Source organism: Cervus elaphus, chromosome 20 (assembly GCF_910594005.1).
Source record: "Cervus elaphus chromosome 20, mCerEla1.1, whole genome shotgun sequence".
In the NCBI taxonomy this organism is placed as follows: domain Eukaryota; kingdom Metazoa; phylum Chordata; class Mammalia; order Artiodactyla; family Cervidae; genus Cervus; species Cervus elaphus.
Window position 1 is genome coordinate 39,279,133 of NC_057834.1, and position 10,347 is coordinate 39,289,479.

The 10,347-nt window shown below is 51.8% G+C and overlaps 1 protein-coding gene across 1 annotated transcript in view; it reads right to left on the reverse strand.

The window, feature by feature from the left end:
• The window catches only part of IL6R (interleukin 6 receptor), a 52,442-nt gene extending 46,931 nt beyond the window's left edge, over positions 1-5,511 (reverse strand). The window contains exon 1 of the mRNA XM_043877211.1: positions 4,988-5,511. Within this exon, the coding sequence (XP_043733146.1) occupies positions 4,988-5,072 (85 nt within the window). The 5' untranslated portion in view covers positions 5,073-5,511. The remainder of the gene's footprint in view (positions 1-4,987) is intronic.
• Between the last annotated feature and the right edge of the window lie 4,836 nt (positions 5,512-10,347).

Consider the following 10,347-nt stretch of genomic DNA (forward strand, 5'->3'; position numbering starts at 1 on the left):
AGCCTGGGAATTTTGTCTGTTTGGCTCACTGCTGTATCCATAGCTCTTAGAATAGTGCCTGGAACACAAGAGGAGCTCAAAATATTTCTTTCAGAAGAATACATTATTGGCTACATGTATTTAAGCATTCGCTCTGTGTCAGAGATCTCACTATGTGCTCTGAGTAGTACCTTACTTAGCACATTTCATCTTCATAACCACCCTGTGAGGTAGTATATTATTTCTATTTTCCAAACAAGGACGGCAAGTCTCTGAGACGGTAAAAATCCCCTGCTGAAGCTCACATTATTCTCCATGGCAGGGCTGGGCAGAGATCAGTCTGGCTCCAAAACCTTAACCATTAACTGTGCAAGATGAGCTGTGTTCAGGTGGAAAGAAGGTCTAGAGAGCAATAAAAAGCAACAGAAAATCTCTGGAAGAAACTGTTCAGCACTCAAGACCAAGCGCTGTCCAGTAGAACTTTCTGCGATGATCAAAATGCTCTATACCTTTCCTGTCCAATATGGTAGCCAAGTGTGACTAGTGCAAGAAAAGAACTACATTTTAAATTTGATTTCATTTTAATTAATTCAAATTCAAGCAGCCCCACTTAGTAAGTGGCTAACATATTACAGAGAACAGATCTAGATCTTTCAGCCTCACCTGGAAAAGCCCAGATTCAGCGATAGGAATGCTCTGGCTCACTGGGTGGGCTGGTGGCAGGCAAGGCTGGTGGGACAGGAGAACCAGAGGGGAAGTGAAGGAAAGTGACCGACTGGACCAGCTTTGTGTAATCCTTCCAAACACCCTGGAAGGGGAGGATCTGTTAACCCAGTCCACAGGCCAAGACGCAGAGGGTCAGAGATGTGATATGCAGTGAGGCTCCACAGGCCTGCTGCCTCAAGATCTTGGTCCATCCCTCTCCCCCAACAACTTGGTCCTTGAGTAGCAGGTACCAAGCAGGACAGGACAGAGGGTTTCCTCAGTCCCTCCTAGGGATTCACCCTTGACCATTTTTAAGCTCCTTTTAGGGCAGACTTTAGGTGGTGACTATATAGTCCATCGGGTTGCAAAGGGTCAGACATGACTGAGCGACTTTCACTTCACTTCACTTCACTTCACTTCACTTCACTAAGTGGCTGATTCCAGGGCTTCACAGGATTCATACTGTTTGCGGCAGTGAATAAACAAGTGAAAACAAGTGAAAGTGTTCGTTGCTCAGTTGTGTCTGACTTTTTGAGATCCCATGGGCTGTAGTCTGCCAGACTCCTCTGTCCATGGGACTCTCCAGGCAAGAATACAGGATTGGAGAGCCATTCCCTTCTCCAGGGGATCTTCCTGACCCAGGAATCAAACTTGGATCTCCTGCATTGCAGGCAGATTCTTTACCATCTGAGCCAGAATCAACAAGAGGCGGGCTTCCCTGGTGGCTCTGTCGATAAAGAATCTGCCTGCAATGTGGGAGACACAGGTTTGATTCCTGGGTTGGAAAGATCCCCTGGAGGAGGGCATGGCAACCCACTCCAGTATTCTTGTCTGGAGAATCCCCGTGGACCAGAGGAGCCTGGCAGGCTGCAGTCCACGGTGTCGCAAAGAGCCAGGCACAACTGAGCGACTAAGTACACACAGCACAAGAGGCAGAGCTAAAGCAGGAGGGATTTCTGGCAACTAGAAACTAGAAGTGGGGAAGGCCTTCCTTCAGTTCTTCATCATACCGTTTAGCCAGTCATCCTCAAATTTGTGAATCACAAGTGGTATTTGTTGAAAAGAACATTTCCTGAGCCTTACTTCCAGATATTTATCTTCAGTAAATCTGGGGCAGAGGCCAAGGATCAGCATTCTTGTCAGGTACCCACCCCCCACTCCCGGGGCACCCAGGCAGGTACACACGTACACACACACACACACACACACACACACACACACACACACACACACACCAATTTTTATTCAAATAGACCCAGAATGATCCTTTAGAGAAATATTGATTTAGGGTGAGACTAAGAACTAAAAAGCCTCTTGATGAAAGTGAAAAAAGAGAGTGAAAAAGTTGGCTTAAAACTCAACATTCAGAAAACTAAGATCATGGCATCCGGTCCCATCACTTCATGGCAAATAGATGGGGAAACAATGGAAACAGTGACAGACTTTATTTTAGGGGGCTCCAAAATCACTGCAGATGGTGACTGCAGCCATGAAATTAAAAGACACTTGCTGCTTGGAAGAAAAGCTATGACTAACCTAGATAGCATATTAAAAAGCAGAGACATTACTTTGCCAACAAAGGTCTGTCTCGTCAAAGCTATGGTTTTTCCAGTCGTTGTGTATGGATATGAAGTTGGACTAGAAAGAAAGCTGAGCACTGAAGAACTGATGCTTTTGAACTGTGGTGTTGGAGGAGACTCTTGAGAGTCCCTTGAACTGCAAGGAGATCCAACCAGTCCATCCTAAAGGAGATCAGTCCTGACTATTCATTGAAAGGACTGATGCTGAAGCTGAAACTCCAATACTTTGGCCACCTGATGCGAAGAACTGACTCACTGGAAAAGACCCCGATGCTGGGAAAGATAGAAGGCAGGAGGAGAAGGGTTGCATGGCATCACCAACTCGATGGACATGAGTGTGAGTAAGCTCCGGGAGTTGGTGATGGACAGGGAAGCCTGGCATGCTGCAGTCCAAGGGGTCACAAAGAGTCGTACCCGACTGAGTGATTGAACTGAACTGACTGAAGAATGCAGGTAAGCACTGGAACTGAAAGAGGTGGCCCTGAAGGGAAGTTTAGAGGTTGAGATAGGACTGTGAGATTTAAAGGTGTAGGTGTTTGTTTTGGGCACCGTCTTGTAATAGAGAAGGCGAGAGGAACCTCAGTCACAGATGTCCAGGCCTTCCACACCTGACACCCATGTCCCAGCTAGTCCAGGCCCCGAGACAGCAGTTCACTTGCGCAGCCCTGCCAGCTCTCGGATGTGTGGGCAGCGGCTGATCCCAAGGAAAACACGCCTCCTGGCTATAAGGGCCCACAGCCAGGAGAGCCAGCGGATTTCCCCTCTAAACCAACTCCAGCCTCTGCTACTCAGCTCAGCCCCTCACTTCTCCAAAGCGAGATATCTCACAGTCATTTGCTCCATGTTTCCTGTACAATGTCTTTATTTTTGCTCTCAAGTTTGTGGGTTGAGTTCTGTGTGGGTGTGGGAGGGGAGCTGGGTATTTTCTGCTTCTCTGCATGTTCCTCCTGAACTGGGAGGGCTTTCACTTCCTCCCCACACTCTCAGTTCTGCCTTTGACGAGGCTGTCCAGCCTTGAGACCACTTCGCCCGACCCACCTGAGCACAAGGAAAACGGAGAACTGACTGCAATCGCCTGCCCTTGCAGTGCTTCATAGCCACTTAGGAGAAAAAGGAAGCAGCAGCTACAGCAGTAACCTCCCTGGGGCAGGTGCCCCGGGGTGTGGTGTGAGTAGCAACCGAGGCAGGCAGGGAAGGCTTGCTCCCTCCTGGGTGCCCCAGGCCTCAACCTTGCCTTGGCTCTCTCTGAGAGAACAGTGGGCAAACCCAGGCCTCCCCTTCCCTTGGCCTCTTCTGGCCAGCACTTGGTCAGCCAGGGGTGATGCCCAGGTTGTCCTCCAGACACCCCCAGCTCTGCTTGCCGGGCTAGTTCTCCATTTGGAAGTCTTGGGGATCTACCACATCGGAGCACAGCGCAGTGGAGGGGTGGGCCTCCACCAAGCCGGCCTGACAACTTCCCATCCCAACCTCTCTAAATGCTGGCCTCCTCTCTGGAACAAAGTATTGTTCAGATCCAGCAGAGAACGTGTGTAAAGCACAGGAGTCCTCCTTCCACAGCCGCTGTTATCAGCTGGGGTTATAAACATGTGCTGAGAAAAGGAATCCCTTTTCTTTCCTCCTTGAAGCACAAAGATCACAGCCATTCAGAAGGCGAAGGCAGCTGCAGCACACCAGCCCCTGGTTCTCTCCAGCAGGGAGGGGTGATTGAAGGTGTTCACCCAGGGCAGGGGCGCAGTGCAATCTAGCAGTGAAAGCGAGTCACCGGCCCCCAGTCATCTGTTCCCAGAAGCCTGCCGGCTGCCCCCTTGGTTTTCCACTGTGGCCTCAAAGAAGCCTTCAGACCCTAAAATAAACCTCTGGAGAAACAGTTGCCCGGGTCCTCCAGAAGAGAGCCTTAGACAGGCTGCAGGGCATGCCGCCAGAGCCCAGAGCGAGGGCTCAGCCAGCGGCACATTACAGTCCACAGGAGCAACAAGTGCCCGGTGCCCTCTGCCTCACCCCTCCTTCTCTCGTCTGAAAGTGGAGTCCAGCGTATGCCAATCTCAAGACGTCTCAATCCCCTGGCCAAACCCCCTTACTTGGCTTAAATTCCCAGATCTGAGGCACACGGCTTGCCAGAGCCGGTGTCTGCCTAAGCGAGTGCGGGCAGCGAACAGCCGGAAGGTCCGTGATTCAGCGCCCGTGATGTCACTCCCTTCACAGTCAGGGCACTGTCATCCACACATCAACCCGGGGTCCGAGGGGACAGCCAGGCGGGATGCCTTCCCCAAAAGCTGAGGGGCAAAGGTGGCGCTGGTATAAAGGACGCACGGGGCAGGAATTCCACTCCGCTAGGGGATCTCCTTTTAAAGTAACCCAGGACGCGGTTGTGTAAGGACTCCTGGGGGGCACTGGGAAGGAGACCCGAGGATCAGGTTTCTGAGAATACACCACGTCCTGTACGCGGATCGCAGAGAGCTTCCCGGAGGCAGAGAAGTCACGGGGAGAGCGCGCCGGGCCGAAGCGGCAGGAAGCAGCAAGGGGGCGCGCGAGCAAGCGCCCCCGGGGGGACAGCTGGGGGAGCCCGGGGCCGCACCTTGTGCCGCGGGGACCCCAGCGAGACCGGGACGGGGGGAGCCGTCACCGCCCCCTGCCTCCCTCCGCCGCGCAGCCTCTACCGCAGCCACCTCGGTTCCCCCAGCCGCCAGCTGCCCCAGCCCTCCGGCTGCGCCCGAAGCCCTTACCCAGCGCGGGGCAGCCCTCCAAGGCCAGCGCCGTCCCGGACGCGGCGAGTAGGGCGGTCAGCAGCGCGCAGCGGACGGCCAGCATGCTTCCTCCTCGGCTAATGCCCCATGTTCCCAGAGAGGCAGGCGGGCGGGCCGGGAGCCGACGGCTGGGGCGGGGCGGCGGGCGGGCTCACGCCCGGAGGGCAGCCCCCATCCCCGGGGGGCCCGCGCTCCGCCTGCACTGCGAGTCCCCGAGCCCCGCGCCGCTCTCGGCTCGGCTCCCTCTGGCCGAGCTCAGGGTCAGTGCGACTTCCCACTTGCACATGACTCAGAGCCGCGGACGGCTCCGGCAACGCAGGAAAACATTTGAGGAACTCGCCCTGGAGCTGTCTCTCGGCTGTCCCAGGGTGCTGTTACGAAAGTCGAGGAGGATGGCGCAACAGCCCCGCGCACCGGCCGAGCGGAGGGGGTGGCTTCCTGCCGCCGCGCCGCACCTGAACCTCCAGGGCAGGGGCTCCGAACCCCGCGGGGGCGAGCTCGGCCGGGGACCCTCCCTCTACTTCTGTTGATCAGAGCAGGGGAATTAGACACCACTGGCTCGGTTTTGATTTTTGGTTTCGTGACCAGGATTACTCTGTGAAAGGAGCACCTGGAGAGCCCTGGAGGAGGCGATGGGCCTCTTCCAGTAAAGCAGGGCTTGGCAGCCCTTTCTGCCCCTCAGAACCACCTGGGAGCCCTTAAAACCATCCATGTCTGGTTCCCACCCCCAGAGATTCTGATTTAATGGATCTGGGCTGAGGCATCGGGAGACTCACTACAGTAAAGGTACATTCTTTCCCAGTGCCTGTCTGGCCCCCGCAGTACCGGCAAGGAAAAGGTTTGGGCTTTGGAAGGGGATTGAGACCTGGGTTGCCATCCAGACCTCCACCTACTGTGACTACAGTTCCCTTGAATTGTCTTCATCTGTCAGATATAAGAAAGTCTGTATTGTCAGGATCGTTATGAAGACACTGTGGTTGTGAAGATCTATACACCTGACACGGGGTCCAGGCCGTGTCAAAACGCGGGTGTCCGCCTTCCCGATTTTACTGACAGAAACTGGTACTCGGCTTTTCAGAAGCAACCACAAACACCTCTTGAAAGAGCCCACCAAGGTTCCCCAAGGAGCCTGAAGCTGACAGGGTGTCTTCACATACGAGTTTGGAGGGAACGAAAAGTGCTGAAATAAGGTCTAGGCTGAGGAGTTTCTGGCTGGGAAACTGCTAATTAGAATGTGCTTTTCCATTTGGGCTTTCAGTTCAGTCGCTCAGTCGTATCCGACTCTTTGCCACCCCATGAATCGCAGCATGCCAGGCCTCCCAACCAGGATCCAGGTTCCTGGGATAACATAATGGGTGTGGCCGGATGGAAGCCCCCTGGAAGGGACCTGGACTGAAGAAACACAGCTTCTGAAATGCAGCCCTCAGACCCAGGGGCCTCTATTTCTCTTTGGAAACCGCCCATCAGCAGTGCCTGGAAGGACCAGACACTTGCCCTGACCCACCCCCTGACCTGATAGAGGCTAGTTGGGAGGGCTTGCTTTGGCCACACCCACAAACAGAGGGGGGGAAAAGGCATGTTGGAAGCTATTTTCTTTTTTTACCACAAGCTCTCTCTCCTGATATTTACTTATTAAAAAAAAAAAAAAACTTATCTTTTAAAATTTATTTGATTGTGTCAAGTCTTGGTTACAGCATGGGGATCCCCATTGCATTGAGAACGCAGAGTCTTAGCCACTGGACCACCAGGGAAGTCCCTCTCCTGATATTTAAAATAAGGTTGCAGGGAGCAGTTCCCAGTATGGTTGCTCCCTTCCCCCCTCTTTGTGGCAGACCTGAAAAAAATATCAAAGGGGACTGAAACCAGAAGGCTTCAGAAAGCCCTCTGTGTTAAAGCCCAAGAATGGGTGTGTCAGACCCCACCTAGATTCTGCATCAAAGTGGGCCACCCTGTCTAATTCACCAGCTGGAGCCTGTGTTCTGAAGTCAGATGAAGTTCCCATCTCAGTTCTGCCATTTGCTGACTCTGTGACTAAGGGCAAGCTACTTAACCTCTCAGAGCCTCTGTTTCCTGATTTGTATGATGAGAGCAACAATATGCAAAATATTGGTATTGTGGTTCATATTAAAAGACTGGGCCTATCTTTATCTTCTCAGCCTCATTTTCTGCATCTCCAAGCTTGAGTATAAATCTGTCTCTACAGTGTTATATATGCCTTCTCACCTCCACACCCTTGTTCAAGCTATTTCTGCCAGAAATTCCCCTGGAGAACTGAAATATCGCCTGCCATATCAGTAAACACAGGATGGGGAACTCAGGATGGAAACAAATGCGTTACCCACTGCCAAGTCCATACAACAGTCAGCTAGATGCAGCCACCCCCCAACTGGTACACCCTGAGCAGACCCAGGATGAGAAAGCACGGGACACCGGCCCCCAGGTAGTTGAGGCGTATATCAAAGGAATGATTGCAGTGAGACTAGGCTCTTACATTTTCCCTTAACTTGAGGTATCTGGTTTTCTTTTAACAGTAATCTTTTGATGTTCTGACTACCCAGTGTTTTGTTGCAAAAACGCCTGTATATCCTGGTTTCCTTCTTGCTTCTTTGGAGCAGTCTCTCAGATTTATGTGAGATGCTGTCTTGAAGTCCTAAGAATGTCCACCGAATAAAATACAACTCTCAACTTTTAAGTTGTGCTTTTTTTTTTTTTTTTCGGTCAACACCCTCCTTTGTCCTACACCCTACTCACCCTTCAGATGTAACTACTGAGCCCTCCTTCAGCTACTGCACCCTGCGTGCCTAGAGTCTTTGTTCTCCAACACGAGAAGCCATCCACGGCAGTAAAGTGTAGCCCCTACTCGCCCCAAGTACAACAACGAAGACCCAGCACAGCCCCCCAAAAAATTAAATTTAAAAAATAAAAAGACTTAGCTGGGATGTCTTCTCCAGGAATGTGACTTCTTCCCTGGAATCCTATCATCCACAAGGTCGGATTAGGTGGTTTGTCTCTGTGCTGTCTCAGAACCGTGCTGGGCTTCCCTGGTGGCTCAGTGGTAAAGAATCCACCTGCAGGAGACTATCCCTGATCCAGGAAGATCCCACATGCTGCCGAGCAACAAAGCCGATGCGCCACAATAATTGAGCCTGTGCTCTAGAGCCTGAGAACTGCAACTACCGAGCATCTGTACCACAACTACTGAAGCCCGTGTGCCCTAGAGCTTGTGCTCCTCAACAAGAGAAGCCACCCCAGTGAGAAGCCCACACACCAAAACTAGAGAAAAGCTCACACAGCAGTGAAGGCCCAGCACAGCCATAAATAAATGAAATTAATTAAAAAAAAACGACAACAACAACAAAATAACTCCATGCTGACTTTGTCCACCACCCCATCTTTCCTGCCACACCTAAAACTCATCTCTATCCACACTGCTGAGCAGGGCATGGCATATGGAGGCCCTTTGTTGGGGAGATATGGCCTCCCTTGAAACACAGCTGAGCAAGCTCTCTGACCTCCATCAAGCCCCACCTGAACTCACTGTGGTGCTGGAGAAGACTCTTGAGAGTCCCTTGGACTGCAAGGAGATCCAACCAGTCCATCCAAAAGGAAATCAGTCCTGAGTATTCATTGGAAGGACTGATGCAGAAGCTGAAACTCTGATACTTTGGCCACCTGATGCGAAGAGCTGACTCATTTGAAAAGACCCTGATGCTGGGAAAGATTGAGGGCAGGAAGAGAAGGGGACAACAGAGGATGAGATGGTTGGATGGCGTCACCGACTCAATGGACATGGGTTTGGGTGGACTCCGGGAGTTGGTGATGGACAGGGAGGCCTGGTGTGCTGTGGTTCATGGGGTAGGAAAGAGTTGGACATGACTGAGTGACTGAACTGAACTGAACTCTCTGCACTAAATATAGGTTCAAAAATCATGGGCCAACATTCCAGGCTTTATGATGAAAATTACTGATAAGAAAGAGAAGGGAATATACGTGCTCGGTTCCGCCTGACTTGCCTTCTCCCAGGCCTGATTCCTGATAACCAGCACCCATGGGAGTCACCTGGTCTCAGGCCCAACTTCTTACCCCCAGGAAGAGGCAAAGACTCAGGCCTGCAAGGGACACAGACTTGGCAAGAGCTCCAAGGTGAATTGTGGAGTGGGGATGGGGATAGCAAGGCACTGGAAATCAGAAATGAGGACCAGATAGGGCTGAAGGCCTGTGAGGCCCGGGGTTGTTAGACACACTGCAGGCATCGTGCAGTAGAAGCACCGTGAGGACTTGAACCCGGGCTCCTCTCTTGGGGAACCTCGCTGCTTACAAAGTTCTTTCACAACGTGATCTCTTTTGAATTTCTTAACCCTGAGAACTAGGTGATATACATCATTCCCCAAATTCAGAAGAGTACCCTGAGGCTCAGAGAAGTGAGGTGACTTGTTCAGGACTGCGCGGCTGGTACCAGGCAGCTCTGAAGTCTGGCTCTTGACCCAGAACTCTCCCTGAAGGGAGGGCGCGGGAGGCACAGGACCAAGGGCGCTGCAGGACATCCGTGGACCCCATCACAGTAGGCACTCCATGGTGGGTAGATTAGGAGGGAAGAGTAGGCGGACGGTCCCTGGCGTACGCCCTCTGCCTTGGGCCTCCCAGACCCCCACCCCCTACCCAGTGTGAGTCCCTGCAGTTGCCCTGGTTCCCCTAGAGAGGGAAGCTCTGGACTGGCACAGTTTTTTGTATACCCTGGTGGGTCAAACAGTAAAGAATCTGCCTCCAGGGCAGGAAACCCAGTTTTCATCCCTGGGTGGGGAAAATCCTCTGGAGGAGGAAATGGCAACCCACTCCAGTATTCTTGCCTGGAGAATTCCATAGACAGAGGAGCCTGGCGGGCTACAGTCCGTGGAGTTTCAAAGAGTTGGACGTAGCTGAGTGTCTAACACTAGGGTTCCATAGTTGATTTCCAATGTTGTGTTAGTTTCAGATGTACAGCAAAGTGATTCAGTTACACATATATAATATTTTTTTTTCAGATTCTATCTCCTTATACAAAATATTGTGTATAGTTCCCTGTGCTGTACAGTAGATCCTTGTGGATTTTATCAGACTGTTTCTCAAGAAGCAAGTCCTCTCTCACCTTTGACCAAAGAGATTAGGCCTCTTATACTTTGCCACAGGCAGAGGTCTGTTGGAGGCCCCATAGGATAAATACACAGATTATTTTGAATCCAAAAGGTACTTATTCATCATCTGTTCCTCCTCCCTCAAATGTTCTGAGGTAAAATGGTTAGCCAAACCTGACACAGGCAGTGATCCCTGGTCAGGACCCCAGATATCTCAAGTCTTGAAAC